At 48.8% G+C, this 21,432-nt stretch overlaps 1 protein-coding gene and 1 long non-coding RNA gene across 9 annotated transcripts in view; one reads left to right on the top strand and one right to left on the bottom strand.

Annotated features, from left to right (window-relative positions):
* Positions 1-40: 40 nt before the first annotated feature.
* Positions 41-16,872, bottom strand: Letmd1 (LETM1 domain containing 1). Of its 8 annotated transcripts, none has more exons than NM_134093.3 (9): positions 10,048-10,282; positions 9,457-9,608; positions 7,518-7,633; positions 6,662-6,744; positions 4,084-4,270; positions 3,886-3,987; positions 3,639-3,791; positions 2,407-2,503; positions 41-1,517 (listed from the first exon to the last, which is right to left on the bottom strand). In NM_134093.3, the coding sequence occupies exons 1-9, from the start codon at positions 10,167-10,169 to the stop codon at positions 1,447-1,449; spliced, it is 1,083 nt and encodes a 360-aa protein (NP_598854.1). In that variant the 5' UTR covers positions 10,170-10,282; the 3' UTR covers positions 41-1,446. The 8 variants fall into 8 exon arrangements, with proteins under 8 accessions (NP_598854.1, NP_001344913.1, NP_001344912.1 ...); NM_001357984.1 differs by having other exon boundaries at positions 10,155-10,282; NM_001357983.1 differs by having other exon boundaries at positions 3,886-3,981; positions 10,155-10,282.
* The window catches only part of 5330439K02Rik, a 29,124-nt gene continuing 18,617 nt past the window's right edge, over positions 10,926-21,432 (top strand). The window contains exon 1 of the long non-coding RNA XR_001781773.2: positions 10,926-10,992. This is a non-coding gene — a long non-coding RNA (RIKEN cDNA 5330439K02 gene). The remainder of the gene's footprint in view (positions 10,993-21,432) is intronic.

Here is a 21,432-nt window from a genome sequence, read left to right as displayed (position 1 = left end):
AAGACTTCCTTCCATTCCCTCAGAAAGTTCTGTTCCAACCAGTTAAGTACCCATTAGTTAGGTTACGTCACTCTTAGAAAGAAGCCTTAGGGAAGTGAGTAGAGTGTGCATAAGTAATTCCCAGAAACTGGTTTCAGGCAGTCTTTACTTAGGCTTAAACCAGTGCTTCATGCATTTACAGTAAGTTATTACAAAACGACAGGGCATAGATGTACACACGACAGTTAAGCCCAACTCACTATCTATTGCAAATCTCCTGGTCTCCCAGGGCTGGGCAGTAATTAGTACCTTGTGCGTTTTTGACCCACAGCCTAGAGAAGGCAGCCACTGCTGGTTACAGATGGCTTAGTGCAACACAGTGGAGGTAGCAAACATGTAAGGTCCCTAGGGGCTGTGTGACAGCCTGGAAAGTAAGACACTGGGGACAAACGCAGGGAGGGGCCAGGCAGCCATTCTTTCTCACCGCCTCCTTTAGAATGTTCCCATAAATTACTATTAAAAAAAAAAAAGTGTCCATAGAATACTGAGAGGAGGGGTGGAAGTTAGCCCATGATAGTGACGAGGAGAAACAGCCCTACTTTTGGTCTCACCAGAAAGGATGGGTGTGGCTCATGCTTATATTCTCGCTCCAGGAGGCTGTGGCAGAATTGTCTGTCAGGATTGCCAGGTTATACAGTAAGACTCTCAAAAAGGCCATAAAAGGAAAAGGGAGGGGGCATAAGAAAAACCACTGCCGGGGTGTTGGCGCAGGGCCAGGCATGGGTGCCCTCACCCCAGAGTAAGCTGCACTGTTCTTGGTACCAGAGATCCGCTAGTGCACAAAGACTCGGTAAAAAGCACTCAGCCAAGACAACACCCCAGAGCTTCGTGGGCTCCTTGCCGGTGTTCCAGCGCCTGGGAGCTGGGGGTAGGAAGACCAGATCTCAAGGTCCTCTTCGGCTACATGAGACACGGGGTCTCAGGAAAACAAGGCTCGGCTGTAGAGAACGTGGCAGTGAGGCCAGTGCAGCCGCAGCACCCGAGTCTGGAGAGAGAGGATCCCTTGAGCACAGGGATTGGAGGCCAGCCTGGGCAACAGAGACTCATCTCAAAAAGGAACACACAAAAAACACCTTAAAAACAAAACCATGGCAGTGCTCAATTTTAGGCCACATGATTCCCACCTGGGCAAAGGCTGACTTTATAGGACCTAAGTATTACATCACAATAAAAGTTCAGTACCAGAGATGCTTGCCAGTTCCAGGTTAGCACACATGGGTTTGTTAGGCTCAAGCTGTGAAGGAATGTCTATAGCTCCCAGGGGGGTAGCGTGCTCTGAAGCCCGTGGAACCCACTCCGCTGCCTCCCACACTAGTGGTGCGCACAGACAGCTGACAGGTGCTTCTTGGTCCCACACCACTACACTAGGTGACTGCAGGACAATGCCGTCCTTTCCGTGGGGTTCACTCAGCGCCTTGTCTCAAGGTAGTTGGTGGAGAGCAGGACCACGTTGTGCAGCAAGAGGGACAGCTCGGGTTCTGAAAACACCATCAGCGTTAGCGGTTGCTAGGGGACAGCTGCCTTCTGAGGCCTGGGTACACAGCCAGGGACAGGGAAGGCAGTAGCGTGAGGCTGTTCTCTACTGTCCCTGCCTCACCCCAGACCCTGAAAGCATGCTTGTGTCTGCTTCCACTGTTTGCCCACTACGCCTTGTTCTCGCACGTTGGCAGTCACCTACCTCGTGGTAGAAGTTGGTGCTGTAAGGACGTTTCTTGGCTTCAAGACTACTCACCCGGGACAGTTGTGTCCCTCTCCCCTTACCACCCCAAGCTCAGGAACACTTGACAGTGCCTGGAGATATCAGGGCTGTGGCTGGCATGGACTGGGTATGGGCAAGTGAATGCAATAAATACCCTGCTGTGCACAAGGCATGCCCCAGACAAATGCCAACAGCACCCAGGCTGTGAAGCACTGCCTCAAAGCAGGAAGCAGGCCCTCTGTCTTACAGTCTACGCTGTGCCTACACAGGCAGTAGGCTCCTGAGTTTGTGCCCTCTGAATTATACATGTATATATATACACACACACATATATATATATTATAAATAACATATATGTATATGAAGTATATACATATATAATATATATACTATATATATAGTGTTAGATAAAAACTCCATAATACCTAAGTAATCCTGGAACAAAGTACAAAATGAACTAGGTATGGTGGTGCACTACCTATAATCCCAGCAATCAGGGGTAGAGGCAGGAAGATAGCTGCGAGTTCAAAGCCAATCTCAGGTATAGTGTGTTCCAAACCAGCCAGAGCTGCACAGTGAGTCCCTGTGTTTTGTTTGGTTCTTATTGTGGCTTTTGTTTATGCTTTAAAGCGTAGGTCTCAGCGGCACGGCCACAGAGGCTGCCTTACCTTTCAGGCTACAGGAGATGTGCAACCATTCCCCCAGCCAGGCTCGACACCTGTCGTCAGCAATGTGGGTAGAGTTCAAGCCACGAAGATAGCAAGCCTGCAGTGCTCAGAAGAGAGACATCCTTAGCAGCCACAGTATGCCACAGAAGTAGAAACCCACAACTGATTGAGTCTCCTGAACAAGCCACCACCTCATCCCCACAGGAAAACTCCAGCATGCAGTGTACACTGTAGAGGATAAACCAGTATGCCCACTGCTACGTGTCCTGCCAAGGCCCACAGGCTCGAGGCTCAGTCCCAGGTAGAGTGCTTGAGCAGCTTGCGCGAGGCCTACCACATATTCTGGTATGGGCCTCGTCCAGGTTACCAACAGCCCCAGCTTGGTGTGTAAGCCCAGAGGCTCAGTTCTCTGCTCTGTGCCACTGGGAGGTGGTGGTGGGGGAGCTAAAACATGAAGCCTCCTGAGAAGTATCTGGTCTGGGGGGGGGGGCATGATACCAGCCCTCCTCTTCTTGTCTGCTTCCCCGCTGATAGGAGATGAACCTTGCTTCACCACATACTCCCAGGCTGCACTGCTTCATTATGGCACCCACACCAGCAGGGCAAACTGATCAGGACCAAAACCTCCAAGACTGGGAGCCAAAAAAACCCCAAAAACCAAAAACCAACCCACATTCCTCGTTTTTAAGGATACCCTTTTATAGTCTAAAACAGCAGGCTTAAAATATATTGTCCTTGACATTTTTTTAAAACAGGTCCTGGGACTCACCCCAAGTGCTAGGGTCACAGGCCTGTGCCATCGTACCCCGCCCAGGGTCCCTGCTTCTTAAATTCAAACCCACTCTCAATGTTCACTAAGAAAAAGTCCACAGAAATAAAATGAAAGAAGATCGTGGAGCCAGGTGTAGTGGTAGTGCCTCTGCCTGTAATCCTGACACTTGGAAGATTGAGGCAGGAGGATTGCTTTAAGTCTGCGGCCAGCCTGTACCACATGGGAGGCTAGGGAGGTCTCATCATGTCACCCTGAGACTGTCATACTAGCACTTAGTTCCGAGGCTAGCCTCATCTACAAAGAGAGTTTGAGGCCAGCCAGGGCTACATAGAGAGATCCTCTATCAGAACGACTAAAGCAACCCAGACACAGAGCTGTGTTCCCATCTGAGCAAGATAAGGAGCCCTGGAAGCTTCCAGCCCAGCCTGGAACCCCGCTTGACACGCAATCAGCCTCTTACCGATTTCACTTCCTGTGCAGTCAGCTGGCCAATCCCCAGCTTTGCCAGAGCCCTGTCCAGCTGGTGGATCACGGTGGTGTGACTCTTTAGCCGCTGCCTCAGCAAGGGCGGGGGCAGGTAAGGTGTGAGGAGCATGGCCTGGCTCAAGGCTCTCTGTAACACAGCAGGGCAGGGAGGAGGGGGAAGGTTTACTTTACAGCCTCGAAGGTGATGAGCCTGTGGATGCAAAAGGCCTCAAGGTGCTCACCATCTGCGAGGCTTGGAGCTGGCTGAAGCCCAAGGGGTAGGTAGAGAAGCAATCTCTGAGAGCCAGGACGTCCTGTGCTGCTGGGTGGGTGCCACTCTGCACCTTGCAAGAAATGAGTAGATTTTAGAAAGACCCAGACTGGCTGCTTGTAACTGGCTTCAGAGCCTGGGACCTCTGGAGCCCTGGGTGGAAAGATACCTTGGTGCACAGGTCTGTCAGCTGCCTCCGGAGTTTCTCATGAGAAACAAAAGTGCTGGCCCTTCTTAGATGTGTGATGACTTCCGAGTGGGACCGCCTCCGGAGACCATGATAAACGTCCAAGAAATCAATTTGTTGTTTGGGGGTCCAGAAATGCTTGACTAGCAGTTGCCTAGGAAACAGGTACCTAAAAGGAAAAAGCCATAAAGACATCTTTCAGAGTGGGCTGTCAGGCACCCGGCAGTCATGGATCCTAGGAGGCCAGCAGAGACCTGGCTCTCTACATCCTTTCTCCTGTGAGTCTCACCCGCATCTCGCACAATTGCAAGCGGTATCGCTGAGGTGTGATGGGAAGGAAGCTTGGTATGCAGCAGCCAGGTAAAATGCCTCACTTTGAACTGAAACACAAAGCACGCTCGGGAGAGTTGCACACGGAGCTAGGTGCTGTGTGTGATGCAGACTGCCCACCACAGCACGGTCACACATCCACAGTCCTGAAAAGGCCATCGAGTGCTCTTTAATTTAGTTAGCCCGGCTACAAAGCCTCTGTGCTTTTATGGGCAGGGGAGGTTTATTTAACTTTTCTTTCTCTCTCTCTCTCTCTCTCTTTTGTGTTTGTTTGTTTGTTTGTCTGTTTTTTGAGACAGGGTTTCTCTGTGTAGCCCTGGCTGTCCTGGAACTCACTTTGTAGACCAGCCTGGCCTCGAACTCAGAAATCCACCTGCCTCTGCTAGGATTGCCCGGCGTTTACCTCTTCTTTCACTCTGGGTGATTAATTCATACCACAGCAGAGATGACCCTACGACCTCTAAGACAAAGAGATCACAAGTACAGGGTGGGTGTGACGGTACACACTTTTTAGTCCCACTGGGAGGCAGAGGCAAGCCCATCTCTCTCAGCTCCAAGGTAGCCAGGACTACCTGGTGAGACCTTGGGTTTTGTTTTTGTTTTTTACAAGGTCACACACTCATTCGAACTCTGACTGTGCTGTAAGAAGCTCTACCACTTCAGACTGCCATTCTGAATAGGCAGGCCCATCCTTCAAATATCCACATCAAAGCACTAGACATAGAGTGACCTTGGGACCTTCAACTGGCTCCCTCAACAGCTAAGCATTATGGTCAAACATGATAACATCACCCAAATAAGAAAAAAATCAATCGCTTTCCTGAGCCCTATCCAAATACTATCCTTTCAAGTCTTATTTGATTTTCTTCTTGATTATTGTGCACATGCGTGCAGCTGTTCAGAATAGGCTGTCAGATCCCCAGAACTGGAAACCCAGGCAGCTGTGAGGCACGTAGTGTAGGTGCTGGGAAGCAGACGTGGGCCCTCAGGCCCTGAAATCATGAGAAGAGAGGTTTTTGGCTAGTCTGCTGTTACCCAGCCGCCAACGGCTTAAACACCACATAGGATCCCGGCTTACAAGTGTCATCTCTGGCTATCAAATACTGAAGCCATGATATCGGAATGTGAGCATGATTATTTTGCTGAAAACATTTTCCAGCGTGTCATCCGTCTCGGGGAGCCGGATGGAGGGATGTAGGGTGGAGAGGACACTAGGATTACTTCACGACACCCAGGGCCACTGAGCCACCTACACTGTCACTGTGCTGTGTCACTGAGTAGTTCTTAAGAACTTTGGGACAAGGGCTGGTGACGGCTCAGCAGTTAACAGCACATTTTGTCCTTACAGACAGAGGACCCCAGAACCAGGTTCACTTCTCAGCACCACATGATGGCATACAACAATCTGTAGGCCCTTACATGGTGCATATACACGCCTGCAGGCAAAACACTCACAGCCATAGACTAGAATAAAATAAATAAATCTAAGTTTTTTTAAAAAAAAAACTTGGAATAATGAAAAGACTGAAGCAGGAAGTTTGATGACCTCTGAACTTCAGAAATGAAAAAATTTTTAAATGATTTTCTTGGGAGCTGGGGTTAAGAACACTGTCTGCTCTTTCATAGGACCCAGGTTCAATTCCCAGCAGCTACACGGTGGCTTACAGCCATCTATAACTCCAATTCCAGGGGACCCAATGCCCTCTTCTGCTCCACAGGATCCTGTAATGCATATAATTATGTTCATACAACCACATATACATAAAAATAAAAGATAAAAATGTAACTAAAAATGAATAGTTTTCTCGGCTTTTGTTTTTTATTTGCTTGAGAAAGGTTTCATGTAGCTCTGGTTAGCCTTTAACTCATTCTATAATCCAGGCTGGCCTTGAACTTCTGATCTTATGCTCCAACTCCCAAGCACTGGGACTACACCAGACAAAATGATTTTTAATCTTTACAAAAAAAAATCTGTACTTTCATAGCTGGAGAGATGGTTCAGAGGTTAAGAGCACTGGCTGCTCTTCTAGGGGACCTGGGTTCAATTCCCAGCACCCACACCTGTAACTGCAGTTCTAAAGAATCTGATACACTCTTCTGGTCACCGAGAGCACCAGGTACACATGTGGTGCAGACATATATGCAGACAAGACATCCATATACATGAAAATAATAATACAATAAACTCTTCTAAATGTATAGTTTCAAGCTGCTGGTAGTATATACTCACATTAGCAAAAAGACCAGGTAGTTGGCAAAGGGTGGAATGGAGATGAGGCCAACGAAGAGACACTTGGTGATATCTCGTCGGAACTAAACAGAAATAAACAGATCCCATTTTAACTGGGGTGAGTTCCTGATAATGTGGCCAATCCCTCCATCCCACTCACTTAAAATGAGCTTATACTGCAGCCTACGAAAAGGGCCATGCTGCGGGGCGGTGGTGGCGCACGCCTTTAATCCCAGCACTTGGGAGGCAGAGGCAGGCGGATTTCTGAGTTCAAGGCCAGCCTGGTCTACAGAGTGAGTTCCAGGACAGCCAGGGCTACACAGAGAAACCCTGTCTCGAAAAACAAGAAAAGAAAAGAAAAGAAAAGAAAAGAAAAGAAAAGAAAAGAAAAGGAAAAGAAAAAAGGGCCATGCCGACTTCTGCCTCCTAGTGGTAAGTTCCTTGAGGGTGGAACCTCAGAGGTTGATTCTTGTTATTCCAGGCCTGGCCTTTTATCGGGATCTCTAGGTAAACTCTCTTGGGTATGCAGGATGTCCCCTGGCTCTTACCTCAGCTCCTCGGGTCACTGCCAAACACTTTCTCGCTGCAGATCTTTGTGTGTTAAAAATCAAACTGGGGTGTTTTCTTTTTTCTTTTTTTATTAATTACAGATTTAATCAGAGTGTGCGCCTGGGATTCTCTATAGCCCTGCTGCGGGCTTCATTCTCAGCGAGCCCAGTTCTGACAAAAACAACTGGACGCCCTCGTGGCAAAGGGGAATGTCTGACCAGTGAGCAACAGGAAAGGAAGGAAGCCGAGCTGAGCTCTCCGCAGTTACCTCGCTGAGAGCTTCTGGGTGTTTGTCCCCGGCCCGTACCTGTCTCAAATGCTCCATCTCCCGGTAAGAGAGTTGATGAAACTTTAGGTTTTGTTTCCACATGTCTGCCTTTATTCTTCTAGCCTTTTTGCCATCAGCCCATAACATCTGTATTCCTGCCCCATTAAAGTGGAGGACAGAACGTGGTGTTATCCCGGTTTGAATCGCCTACCGTGGTCACTCACATGCACACACACCGGCCCCTCCCCGGCTCTACCGACAAGGAAGCTTGTGCCTCGCAGACCCGCCCCCCCCATCCTTTCCCCTAGCACATAACCCAGCTGAATTACTCATTGCTTGGCTTTAAACTTGAGCTATGTGCATCCCAGCTAGATACTAACTTGCTGCTTTCTGGGGCATGTTTATAAGCTGCATGATTTGATATATTGCTATGATTCCATTCTGAATCTTCCATCTATGATAATCCTTGTTTTTCTAGTTTTTTAAAAAAAAAAAAAACCTATTTCCAGGGCTGGAGAGATGATGACTCAGGTTTAAACATTTACTGCTCTTGCAGTCACCTAGGACCTAGGTTCGGTTCCCAGCACCCACATGGTGGTTCGCAACTATCCAGAACACATGCTCGAGGGCATCTAATGCTTTCTGACCTCAGAGAGCACTAGGCATGCACACAGCACACGGATACGCATGTAGGCAAGACAGTCACACAAATAAAATGAATAAAATCACTTCTAATGCTTCCAAAATGTTATCTAGGTTGGCTTCAAATAACACAAGGCATATATGTGTCTATGATTGGTGGTCGTTAAGTATTTTGTTTCGAGGGGGTTTGTTGTTTTTGTTGTTACAGCCTTGCTGTGTAGCTGAGGCTGGCCTAGACCTCCTGATTCTCCTGCCTTGGGATGCTGGGTTGTGGGGCTGTAAGACACAGAACCCCCGTGGCTAACAAGGCAGCCATTGTTACCTCCACTTCTTAGATAAACTCCATGACGCTAATGATTAGAGTAAGATTCAGAGTTGGCAACGTTCTATTTTTTTTTATTAGTGGATAAAAGTATAGAATACAACAATAGAAAAAGTTAACACATATTGGACACTTGGTATAGAGCTGTCATACTAAAATAAATGAGGCCATGTTCTAAGCCTTTTAAATATGTTGATCTACTCTTCACCATTAGGTGTGGTGGCTCACTCAGCATTACCATCCCAGCAGGCAGAGAGACCAGAAATTCAAGGTCATCCTCCACTACACAGAAAGCCCCAGGCCAGCCCGAGCTACACTCTTCCTAGATGACTAAATAATAATCATAACTAGGTAATCAGCAGGTAGGTTCTAGTACCTCCTTACAGATGAGACACCAAAGACCCTGTAAGTGTCACTAGCGCCAGTGCACAGTCTAAGTCACAAATGGGATTTGAATCCGGCATTTTGGTTCCAGGGCTGTCATGTGACATTATAGGTATCATCTCAACATAGCTAGCGGACCTCCACTTTGAGTGGAAGCATTCAGAAACCAAGTGTCTACAGTTCTATTTCCACTACAAGTTATCTAAGCTGGCCACGTGATAAACACGCCCCACGAAGCAGCGAGTTACTACCTGGCTGGGGAGCTCTCAGGGTTAATCGACCATGACGCCCTGGTGTTAAGGAGTTTAAAACAAAGCATTTAATCTGGTTTCCTTATGATAACAATCCCTGGGTCTGGTCTGCACTGAGCAGGACAAGGAATTTCTAAGGAAATGAGAATATATTTACATCTTCTGCTCTCTCTCGAGTGATGTCAGGATTTGTCTACCATAACATCCATCTGGATATTTAAGAGGTGGCAGTGACAATTTGTAAGAATTCATGCTCAAACCCTGACGGAAGAGAAGACATCCCAACTCACAGCGCAGCAGCGGACCCGGCACATTGCAATCTCACTGACTGTGACTAACGCAGAAGAGCAGATTCGGGCTTCTCAATGTTAGCGTTTACCTTTCATGAAGGTTGTGTATAAGGCATAGAAGCGGGGGAAATGACGCCCCAAGAAACGATGGTACGATCCGTTAATCGCTCTTGTCTTGGTCACCACGTAAGAAATCAAGTTCTTCACGTCCGCCTTCGGAGAAAGGTGAAGCTTTGAAGACCTACAACGAAGACCAAAGAGACTATCTGCGAAGGAGTAGAAGCCATTCGGTACGTAGGACCCCTCGGTAAACATACGGTTTCTGAGAGCGATTGCCAGAACTCTTCTGAAAACCCAAGCTCAGGGTTAGGGTTGGTATGAGAGGGGCAGATCATGCAGAAAGGTGTGAGCGTGGAGCGTGCGCAAAGCCTGCGGGGCCAGGAGAATGCAAGCTGAAGCCATGGAGAGATGGGAAGGGGAAGCTGAAAGATGAGCTCAGGATGTGCGGGGACAATCGGGTGGACACGGAGTACGGAGAGGGACAGGGACGGGCGTTCGGTGGGAATCCTGCATGGAAAAGCAAAACCCAGGGCCCAAGGCAGGGGATCCCGAGAGGCGGAGGCTGAGCCGCTGGAAGGGCTTCTACATCAAAAATGCTCTTCTTTCTCCAGGGCCCTCACCGAGGGGCTCGCCACGCAGGGCCAGAGCGGCCCAGCTGCAGCCTCCGGGTGACAAAGGGTCCAGGGGCGACAGTCGAACCCCACAGAGCAGCCCGAGCCCAGCACACCCTGGACAGCGCCATCTTCACAGCAGGGGAGGGAGCGCGGAGAGAGGTCGTCTCCGGGTCAGAGTGCGCCCCGCAGCACGCACGCGCCGCCCCTCCACGCCGACAGGCGGCTGCGAGCCGCCCCGCGCCCCCCGGGCGAGCCCGGGCGGGGACCCGGATTGGACGCGGCGACGCTTCCGCGCGCAGGACCGGAAGCGAGCCTCCCCGAGGGAGCGAGCGCCGGCCCAGCCTGAGGTCGCTATCGTGAGCCGAGGACGGCGTCTCCTTGAGGAACCCAGTGCCCTCGTCGGTCCCTGGGGGCTCGGGGCCGCGGGCGCTGCCCTTGACCTCTGTGGGAGCCCGGGGTCGTGGCCCCGATGGCGGCGGCGCGGGGTGGCGCTGCGCCCTCTAGTGGCGGCGGCCGGCAGGGCTCCGCCCTCCATCAATCTGGCGGCAGGTGTAGAACCCCTTTCCAACCCTCGCTTTCTGGTCCTCACGCGCCCTTGTCACGGAGTAGGTGCGCGGTGGATATTTTTTGGAGAAATGACTACTTGAAACTCGGAAGGGTTTCTAGGCGTCCAGCTGTCCGCGAGAGTCGACGGCCCTCTTGTGTCCATAGGCATTTTAACGGACGTGAAGCACGCTGAAGCCATGCGTCTGCAGTCAGGTTTAGTGTGGGGGACCTTGGACAGGTCACTTCGGTGAACTTCATGTGGGTTGTACCTGTGTTGCAGAATTCTGTGAAGATCGAAGGATGAAATGTTTGCATGTTTGCAAAAGCTCCCACGTCTGTAGAACATCTCCGTGTTTGGAGGGCTGGTGGTTTGAACAGTTGCAAAGCTGTTCTCTGCAAGAGGAGGTAGGTAGGTAGGATAGAAAATGACCAAAAGATGGGTTCTCTCGGTTCTCAGGTAGCTTCTAAGTCCCTCAACTACGGTGTCTCCGGCTCGCTAATAGAACTCCCAGGAGACACGAGCGCAGTCACAGACGGTTTTCTAACAGAAATGGAAAGGCACTGCCTGGGAGAACAAACTAAAGGGAGGGCATTTTGTGTAGTCCAGGGTGTGGGGGGGGGGGCGGGGGGGGGGAGGTCGTCCTGGGTAAAGTGCTGAGTAAGCTTAAGGACCTGAGTTCAATCCCTGACTCTAACGCCAAAAGCTGGGCACGGTGGTCTGTGCCTATGACCGCCTCCCCACCCCACCCCCAACACACCCACGTCCTGGCCTCTGTGCAGGGGAACCCGGAGCTTCTTTAGAGCTGAGACCCAGGCAGGAGGAGCCCTGGCACTTGCTAGCCAGCCAGTCTAGCCAAGTTAGCAAGTTACAGGGTTAGAGGGGACCCTGTCCAAAAAAAAAAAAAAAAGATATGTGCATATCCAACACCAGGCATGCGCAAACATGTACACAAACTACAAAAAGAAAAAATGTGATACGGATTCTACGGATTCATTTCCTCACATAGCTGCTGAGTATTTCTTCTTCCATTCCCCTTCCACTGACATACAGGTAACGAGTGTGTGTGCACACAAGCTCAGTCTCTGTCTGTCTCTCTCTGTCCAGCCCACAGTGCGTACATTTATAATCCCAGCACTGCAGTGGGGAAGGTGAGAGGTAGAAATAGGAAAATGTCCAGAATCTCGGAGGCCAGCTTGTCTGGAACGCCCTGCAGGGAAAAGAGACTGAGAAAAGACCCTTTCCCAAAGTGGCAGACAGGACAGACATCTCAGGTTGTCTTCTGACTGACGTGTGGCATTCATTATACATCCACTCGGACGAACCACACACGAATGCTCACATACATGCACAAAGATAAACATTTAAAAACAAACAGGACCGGAGCTCTTGACTCTAGCTGCATATGCATCAAAAGATGGCCTAGTCGGCCATCACTGGAAAGAGAGGCCCATTGGACACGCAAACTTTATATGCCCCAGTACAGGGGAACGCCAGGGCCATAAAAGGGGAGTGGGTGGGTAGGGGAGAGGGGGTGGGTGGCTATGGGGGACTTTTGGTATAGCATTGCAAATGTAAATGAGCGAAATACCTAATAAAAAATGGAAAAAAAAAAACAAACAGGAAATATACAGCTGCAGAGGTGGTGGCCAATGCTGAGCCGGCTGGGTTCGGGCTGGAACAATGTGTACGCACACAGATGAGTTGACCTGGAGAAGAACTGAAACTCTAGTTGTCGGAGTCAGAACAATTGAGAGGCCTTATAGACACTGGGAATCTATTCACTGATTCGAGGCTTTTAAAGTGAGAATGCCCACGGCTTTCCATAGTAAAGATGCAAGGAGATGAAGTGACAGGCATCGCCTGGGAGTTTATTAAAGAAAAATCTCTATTTCCCTATGTGGAACTGGATCTGCTTCAGTGTGTGAGCGTTTTGCTTATGCTTGTGCCTGTGTGTCAGAAGCAAGTGAGTTTCCTGGAGATGGCCCACGGTTTTTCATGGCCTGCAATGGGTGCTCTCTGAGATGCAGGGTCCTCAGAGACTTCAGCCCAGGATTGCTTCTTGCTGCTGAGATGCCTTTCCTGTCGCTGTTACATAGCCCAGTGATTCCTGGGCATCAGCCCACACTATTGATCAGGATCGATATGAACATGTGGTAATGCTGTGCAGACCCGAATTGATGATTTCATAATTCCTGATCATGATTTTATAGAATTCCTAAATTGAAATAAGTAATCGCACTCCTCTATAGAATACAAGCTGCAGATAGAGCTCTGTAAACCTTCATGTGTCCTGGGTGATTGCACTAGGAAAAGAAAGCAGGCTTGGAACAGATCTACAGTCAGGGAAAGCATTATGTCTAAGTGAGTTGTGAAACCACTGTCTGGCAACTAAAGGTCATAAACGGGGAATGGACAGTTTATTGTAGGTGCAAGGACAGAACATGAAATACTGACTGGCTCATCCATACAGAACTTCAAAGCTAATGAGACCTAAGGCAGACGATTCGTCTCTTGACAATGCCACCCCGACTTTATGGCATATTGATGCATTTATTTCCATATAGCTGCATGCTTAAGAAATCATAGAAACTGGGGCCAGGCATAGTGGTACACGCCTTTCAACCCAGCACCTGGGAGGCAGAGGCAGGAGGATCTCTATGAGTTTGAGACTGGCTTGGTCTATACAGTAAATGAAGGCCAGTTAGGGCTGCATAGTGAGACCTTGTCTCAAATAAACTATAAGGTGTATGGTATAGGTCACTCTGTAGGCCGGCTTTGAGAGCTCCCAATGCCCAATGCATCCTCTGGCAGCCTTTGGATCAAGATGGAGAACTCTCAGCTCTTCCAGAGCCATGTCTGCCATGATGATAATGGATGGCACCTAAGAACCAGTAAGCCAGACCTAATTAAATGCCCTTTGTAAGAGTTGCCTAGGGGGCTGGAGAGATGGTTCAGTGGTTAAGAGCACTGGCTGCTCTTCCAGAGGTCCTGAGTTCAAATCCCAGCAAACACATGGTAGCTCACAACCATCTGAAGTGGGATCCAATGCCCTCTTCTGGTGCATCTGAGAACAACAGTGTACTCTCATTCATAAAAAAAAAAAAAAAATGTAAAAAAGGAAAAAGAGTTGCCTTGGCCATGATGTCTCTTCACAGTAATGGAAACCCTAACTAGACAGATGGGTTCTATTGTCCGAGGAAGCTAAAGCTAAAGGTGTAGGGAGAGAGAGTTGGATAAACATTCCGGAGATTTGGGTGAGGTCTGGCCCTACAGAGAGCAAAGGTCATGAACAACATCTATGCCAAGCCATCTGAGTGGAAAACAGGCATCCATCTCTTCCACTGAGGAGACAACCTGGTGTGATTGACATCCCTGGTTTCTCTAGTGCTTATCAGTGAGCATTTGTGCCCTCTATACAACATAAGCAAATATCATTTATTTTGGCTCAGTTACAGTCTGTTCTGGAAAGGAAGTCCGGAGCAGGAGCCTGAGGTACTGCCAGGCAGGAGAGGAGACAGTGACAACTACTTGTTTTCAGCTAACCACCCCACCCCAAGCCCACCCCAAGACAGGGTTTCTCAAAGTATCCCTGGTCCTATAGACCAGGCTGGCCTTGAACTTGAAGATCCCAATGCTGGTGTCAAAGGTGTGCGTCACCGCTATAGGACCACTTTCTCCTTTGTATACACTCCATGACCTCAACCCAGGAACTGACTGCCCCTGGTCTTCCACATCAACCTAGTCAAGATAATCCCCACCCCACCCCAGGTATGCATAGAGGTCTCAAGTTGATCCTAGCTCTGACCCAGAGGACAAATGTGAGGTTAACATCATACCCTATATAGCCAAGCTGAACCTTTTGTTTCCATGGCCCCAGAGCTGGAACCCCAGGTGTGCGCCACTATAGTCGGTGCGTTCTTTTAATCCCACCACACTAGGGAAGCAAAGGCAGGAGGGTCTCAGCATTCCAAGGCCAGCCTGGTCTACCTAGTGAATTCCAGGCTAGCCCAGGCTATATAGTGAAACCCTGTTTCAATAAATACATATTTTATACAGGATGTTAAGTGTGTTGCTTGTTGGGTGTGTGTCTCTGTCATCATCAGGATCAGGAAGAAACCCACCTCAAAGAAGTACCACAGCGGTCAGTGATAAAGACAGACCCGGACATTCTCCTCTGCCCCCAGGTGGACACTAAAGCATATAATACCACCACACTCATATACACATATGTACACATACAAATAAATCAATAGAAATGGCAAAAATTAAGATGGGTCATGGTGACACGTGCCTTTAATCCCAGCTCTAGTGAGGTAGAGGCAGGCAGATCTCTGAGTTCAAGACCAGCCTGGTCTACAGAGAAAGTTCCAGGACAGTCAGGGCTGATACACAGAGAAACCCTGTCTTGAAAAATAAAAATAAAAAAGTCAATAATTAATGAACAAATGGGAGCTTTTAGAAGAAAGAGAGATGGGTACGGTGGCACACACCCTTAATCCCAATATTCAGAAGGCAGAGGCACCCGGGTTCCGGGATAGCCTGGTCTACAAACCAAGGCCCTGGCCAGTCAGTGACACACAGACCCTGTCTCAAAAGTTAAAAGTATAAAAAAGAAAGGCCAACAAGATGGATCAGTGAATAAAGACACTTGAGTTCTCTCTCCCAGATATCCCAGAGATATCCTTCCTCCAGAAGGAAAAAGCCACCTCCACTCCGCAGGTGCCCTGTGACATGATGCACACATGCACACTAGTCTGAATGTTTGTTCCCGAGGAGGCCAGAAGAGGGCGCCGGATCCCCTGGAACTAAAATTTAAGAAGGTTGTAATCCACTGTGAGGAATCAATCAAACTGGTTCTTTGCAAAAGTACTAAGGGCTCTTAACCACTGAGTCATCTCTCCAGCTCCCAGATGGTATCTTTAAATGGCCGCAGACTTATGATGCGGTAAATGGGGACCAGCTGAGAGGTAGCTAGGTGAGTATAGTGTTTGCCTAGGATACAGGGAGTCCTGGGTTCCATCCCCAGCACTGTACACACCGGGTGTGGCGGCACATGCTGTAGCTTCAAAAAAAGAGACTCAGAACTTTAAGGTCATCCTCGTCTGTTGCATGAGTCGAGGCTAGCTCAAGCTACCTAAGACCTATGTACTCATCCCTGACTCACAGTGAGCTTTTGCTGTTTGATCTTCATCTAAGTGAGAGACTGCTCTGTTGCTGTTCTGCCAGGTTTCAGGAAAATAAAGGCAATTACAAGACTGGCCATTCTCCCAAAAAGCTTAGAACTTTGGTAGAGAAACCTGACAATGGAGAATGATTGTAGTGGGAACAGGAGAGAGGGTGCAGGGGGATCGGAGCCTGGCAGTCTGGCGTTTTTTAAAGGAACAGCTTCGGAAGACAGCAGAGTCGAGGCAGGCTCTTTAGTGTCTTTGTTTCTTTTATGAGATGGAGTCTTACTATAGAAGTCCAGGCTTGCTCGGTTATTATGTAACCCATCTCTGCTTTTAGTCCTGGCATCTCAAGTGGGGGGCAATAAACATAAGAAAACTACCTGAGGCAGCTCAGAGAGCAGTGTCGCAGCAGCAGCAGCAAACCCTTGGTGGGAAGGCCTGGGGCCTCCTGCTCTCTGGACTGTTGATGGTCTCTGTGCCTTTCACACTTCACTTGGGACATATCTATGGGGATATCTTGCACACAGTGGATGCACCTCATTTCTGTGGCTTTAGAGGTCCCTTTTGTTTAGAGGTGTGGCATGGGGGTCGGGGGTGTCTTTCTATGTAGCCTTGGCTGTGCCGGGACTCACTATGTAGACCCCGATCTGCCTGCCCCTGCAACCCATGTGCTGGGACTAAAGAGTACTTTCAAAACTAGCTTGTTTGATATTCCACCTTTGGATTCTTTGTCCATTTCTTGGATACATCATATTTGGAAGGGCATCCTCAGAAGTAGAGTTTCCCCTGTATAAAATGGAGACACTCTGTTATCCCTTGGTTTTCAACAGTGTGATTTAAGGCAGCAAAGGCAAAATATTGGAGGAGAGCTGGTGAGGGTCGGTGGGCATCTGAGAGCTTCCATGTGACCCATGGGGAAACCACGGGAAACTGTCCACGTTGTCCACCGTGGCATTCTCCACCCTGACCAAGTCTCCTTACTTCTTGGCTGTGTTAACTTTTGGTTCAGGCTCCTTAAGCTTTCCTGCGGTCCACACTTAAAGGAGGTGGTGGTGGTGGTGAAGGTTGGGTCTGTCAGGGCTGTTGGTGTTGTTAGTTAATACAGGTAAAGTGCTTAGGGCAGTCCCCTGCTGACCGCACTCTTTTTTTTTTTTTTTTTTCAGTTACTGCTTGCTTGTGCCTGCTGTTTCCTTAAAGACTTTAACCTTCTCAGTAGTCTTTGCCCTGAATCCCTTGGGCTGTTGCCAAAGGTCCTCCAGGCCCAGACTTGAGAAGAGAGGTGCAGTTCTAAATGCCGGAATGGAGTGCCAGCCTGAGATCCCCTCTGGTAGCCATTTGGTTCTGTTGTAGAACCTCACTGGCTGTCTGGCTTCGTTAGGCAATAATCTTGATCCGGTTCATTAGGGAGTGTGTTTATGCCTAATTTAGTATCGTTTGGTTTGGTTTTGTCTTTAGACGAGGCTTTGCTAAGTGGCCCATAGCAAGGTTGTCCACAAACACTAGCCCTTTCTCCACAGTGATGACAGGCATGAACAGTTCCCCACCCCCACCCCCGGACACAGACCTAAAAGGCAGTGATGACTGCAGCACACACGCTCTCTCGGTCTCTCGTGTTCCAGGAAGGGAAAGCAGAAGCTGCATCATCAATCAGCAGGGCTAGTGACTCAGGGAATCAGCTTCCAGAGAGCAAGAGGCATGGGCAAGGCTGGGGATTGTGTGTTGTGTGTTTGTTAACAACAGCCAAAAAAAAAAAAAAAAAAACCACAAAAGCCAACAGTCAGAAGTCTTACTGTCAGCTTCTACGTGATGACTGTTTCACGAGTCTGAAGTACTGGGCGGCAGCAAGCTTCCGTTTCCCTCTTCTATCCATCCCTAGTGTGTCCGACAGAGAGCAAAAACCATAGAGCTTGTCATTTATTGACTGGCATCTGTGATGGGGGACGCTGGATTAGAACCCACTTTGCTCTGGGGAAGCGCGTCACTGAGACTTCAAGAAAGACCAAATGTCTTGTGCTTCACCGTGACTCCACACTCATTCTCAGAACCTAGGCCGTTTGTGGGTCACTGCAGTAACCACAGTGCACTTTGAAACCTCACAGTGCTACCAGCTTACGGGCATACACCTAAATCTTCGGAAGGCAATTGATGGGGACTTCGCTTACACTTAGCAGAACAATAGCAGTTGCTTCTCCTCCCGGATTTTGGCCACGTTTACTGTACCTGACACGAATGACCTTCTGTGGAGCAAGCCTCAAGTCCAATCAGAAAGTGATTGGTTGCTCACCCCTAAAATAGTCATGTCATTATTGCTCTTGCCTGGTAGGTCAACAGCTGAGTGACAGCGTTGAGGACGGTTCTCCCCAGCAGCCTGCTTAGCTCCGCCCAGCGCTCTGCTTAGCCCCGCCCAGCGCTGTGCTGGCTACGGAGGTTGCAAGATATTCGATCACACAGTGAACTGTAAGAATCTGTTTCTAAAGGTGGCACAGCCTTTGATCCTAGAACTTTCTGTTTACTGTAAACAGGTACTGGGGTGTGGCTCAGCCCTAGCACGTACCTTTAATCCAAGAACTAAATGAAGTCAACCTTAGGTGGAGCAAGCAACCGGCTGATGAGGAGTGGGTATAAGAAAACAGAAAGGAGAGCCATTGAGTTGAAAGTTATTTAAGACCGCATGGAGAAGGTGAAGGAGCGGTTTCCTTCTGGGAGGATGGTAGCATGGGAAGATCAACCGGATGCTTTATCTACCTCTCTGAACTAGCAGGTTTCCACCACAGGGTCTAGCTCCCAAGTCTTCATTTGGTAAAATTGAACATTTGAAATTATGTTTTTAAAAACAACACAGGGGAAGTCTGCAACTCACTTCCAGCTTGAATGCGATGTGCCCTGCCGTCCAGAGTGGCCTGTACTGTCAGGGGCCAGGAGTTCTTACTGACGAAGCTGGGATGTAGGTGGGTGTTGGCTCCTTTGGACTTTTGGTTGTTTGCCCACTTGATCTGTCAGCTGTCTTCAAAGCCCTGAGCTGCTGTGAGGTTTGCTAGAACTGGTGGGAAACAGTAGCTCTCATCTTTACTGTCCAGACAGGTCGATAAGCAGCAGGGTCGAAGCCAATAAGAACTTTCCACTGATGCAGATTGCTTTGTTTAATTCCTTTACCGCCAGCATCTTCACTGTCTCCATCTTCACCCAGGCATCTTTCTGAAAAACCAGGGAGCAAAGGATGAATAAATAAACCGGGGTAACCTGAAGAATGGGACAGAAAGCAGCGACAGACAACCCAGAGCCCAGAGGAAATAGATCTGTAGCCTCAATGCCCCATCCTCCAGCCCCCACCTGCTCATCACCAAACCCCAGTCAGCTGTCAGTCTGGGGCAGAGGCAGCCTGGACCCATCCCCAGCTTTTGGTAGTTTGCCCTATTGGCAGGTTTGACCTACTGGCGGCTTCCTAACTACTTGGGCCTCTGTCATCCTATTTCCTTGTGGGGACCTCTTCCTGCTCACCTGCCAATTGTGACACTTGCTCTAGAGGCAGATTGGGAGGAGTCAAAAAGAAAAAAAAAAGACAAAAAGAAAAGAAAAGAAAGATAGAAACTGATGAGAACAGCCAGTTTTGTTTTGTTTTGTTTTCTGACCAAAACCTGTTTCTTCTGGATTGCTTATAAAATGATCCATGCAAGACGGTTATTGACAACCATGGTGACTAAGCCAATTATAAGTTTTGAGCCATTTTTTTAAATTGATGTCCAGACCTCATGTCTCTGAAAAGTCCCTTTGTGCTCCAGTTCCTGGGCACAGCCAGCATTAAAAAAAAAAAACAAACCACAATTACGTTAGTGCTTGAGATGGTTATATTAGTGAGGGGTTTGCAGTGGCCTGTAAAAGCTGCTTTCTTTGCAAGGCTCAGCAGTATCTTCCAGACACCACATAATTTGCTTGGACCACTGTCAATGTCAGAGACAGTCCCAGAATCGTCGCCAAGGCTGCTGGGGGGCGGGAGAGAGAAGTGCCTCACTTGAGTATCTTAGCTAAGGCTAGGGGTTCACTTGAATGTCTCACCCAAGGCTGAGCGGCAGACTCCACGTTGGGACAGAACTGGTGTTACCTAAATCATTTCACTTTCTCCTTTGGTTCATTTTTTTTTTTCCAGAATTTTGGTGTTTTTGGTTAGAATTTGTGAGGTTTTGTTTTGCTTTGCTTTTGTTTGTTTGTTTGTTTTTTCAGTTTTTCGAGACAGGGTTTCTCTGTGTAGCCCTGGCTGTCCTGGAATTCACTCTGTAGACCAGGCTGGCCTCCAATTCAGAAGTTTGCCTGCCTCTGCCTCCCAAGTGCTGGGATTAAAGGCATGCACCACCACGTCCGGCTTGTTTTGCTTTTAGACAAAGTTTCGCTCTGCAGCTTCATAAGCCTGCAACACAGGTGAAGTCCAGGTTGGCTTCAAACAGGTGGCAATCCTCCTATCTCAGCCCCCAGGTACTAGAATCATAGGTGTGAGCCACCATGACCTATCCTTTGTTTCCCTGACAGTTCTCAGTGAGTAGCCCAGGCTGGACTAGAACTTGCTATATAGCCTGGAATAGCCTTGAACTCATGACCTCCCTGCTTTAATCTTCCGAGTGTCCATGCACTTATATGCACACACACACAAACACAATCACAATAACAAATAATTTTAGAGAGATGGCTCAGAGGTTAGGAACACTGGCTGTTCTTCCAGAGGACCCAAGTTCAGTTCCCAGCAACCACATGGCAGCTCACAGCTGTCTGCAACTCCAATTCCATGGAACCCAACGCCCTCTATCAGCCTCCACAGACCCTGCATGCACACGCTACACAGACACACAAAACATCCGTGCACACAAAATAATAAGTTAAAGCACTGAGAATGCTTAAAGATAATGGAAGGCTAGCAAGTTTATTTAGTTGGTTGTTTCTTGGGCAAGTGTGCAGAACTGAATTCAGATCTCTAACACTCAGTAAAAATCCCAGGGTGGGGCGGGCAGTGGTGGCACAGGCCTTTAATCCCAGCACTTGGGAGGCAGAGGCAGGCGGATTTCTGAGTTCGAGGCCAGCCTGGTCTACAGAGTGAATTCCAGGACAGCCAGGGCTACATAGAGAAACCCTGTCTCGAAAAACCAAGAGAGAGAGAGAGACAGAGAGAGAGAGAGACAGAGAGAGACAGAGAGAGAGAGAGAGAGAGCGACCGAGCTATCTTTGTCGGGCTCCGGATTTCTTCAAAGGGATTAAGCACCACAAAGGTGAAAATGGACAGACAGCGCCACCTGTAGGTGGTTGTGCTTACTCGTCACCTTCTAAGCCTTTTCTCAGAGGAGGGTCAAATGGCAGACATTTGGTAATACTAGAACATAGACTGTACCATCTTCAGCTGAGTACTCTCTACGGAAAAGCACTATCCATACATGGTGCACACACTCGGGTCCTCCCATGCCAGCATGGAGTGTTCTTTGGCTGTTATGAGCATGCGTAATACTTAAAAGACTCGACACCAAAACCTGGGAGATGCTTCAGTGGGAAAGACGTGCACCTCCTAGCCTAAAGACCTGGGTTCAATCCCCAATACCCAGTGGAAGGAGACTCGGGAAAGTCGGCTTCCGAATTCTAGAGCCATGCTCGACAGCATACGAACAGGGCTCACTGATATATAGATGGACAGACAGGCAG

Source organism: Mus musculus, chromosome 15 (genome assembly GCF_000001635.26).
Source record: "Mus musculus strain C57BL/6J chromosome 15, GRCm38.p6 C57BL/6J".
Taxonomy (NCBI): Eukaryota; Metazoa; Chordata; class Mammalia; order Rodentia; family Muridae; genus Mus; species Mus musculus.
This window is presented reverse-complemented; position numbering and strand designations above follow the sequence as displayed.

Excerpts from the sequence above, each read along its gene's own strand:
- Letmd1 (NM_134093.3), bottom strand. The coding sequence starts at position 10,169 with ATGGCGCTGTCCAGGGTGTGCTGGGCTCGGGCTGCTCTGTGGGGTTCG. Across the intron at positions 6,745-7,517 it reads AGATGGAGCATTTGAGACAG|TTCCGACGAGATATCACCAA; the intron begins GTACGGGCCGGG and ends ATTTCTGTTTAG. Across the intron at positions 4,271-6,661 it reads TACCTGGTCTTTTTGCTAAT|GTACCTGTTTCCTAGGCAAC; the intron begins GTGAGTATATAC and ends TTTTCCTTTTAG.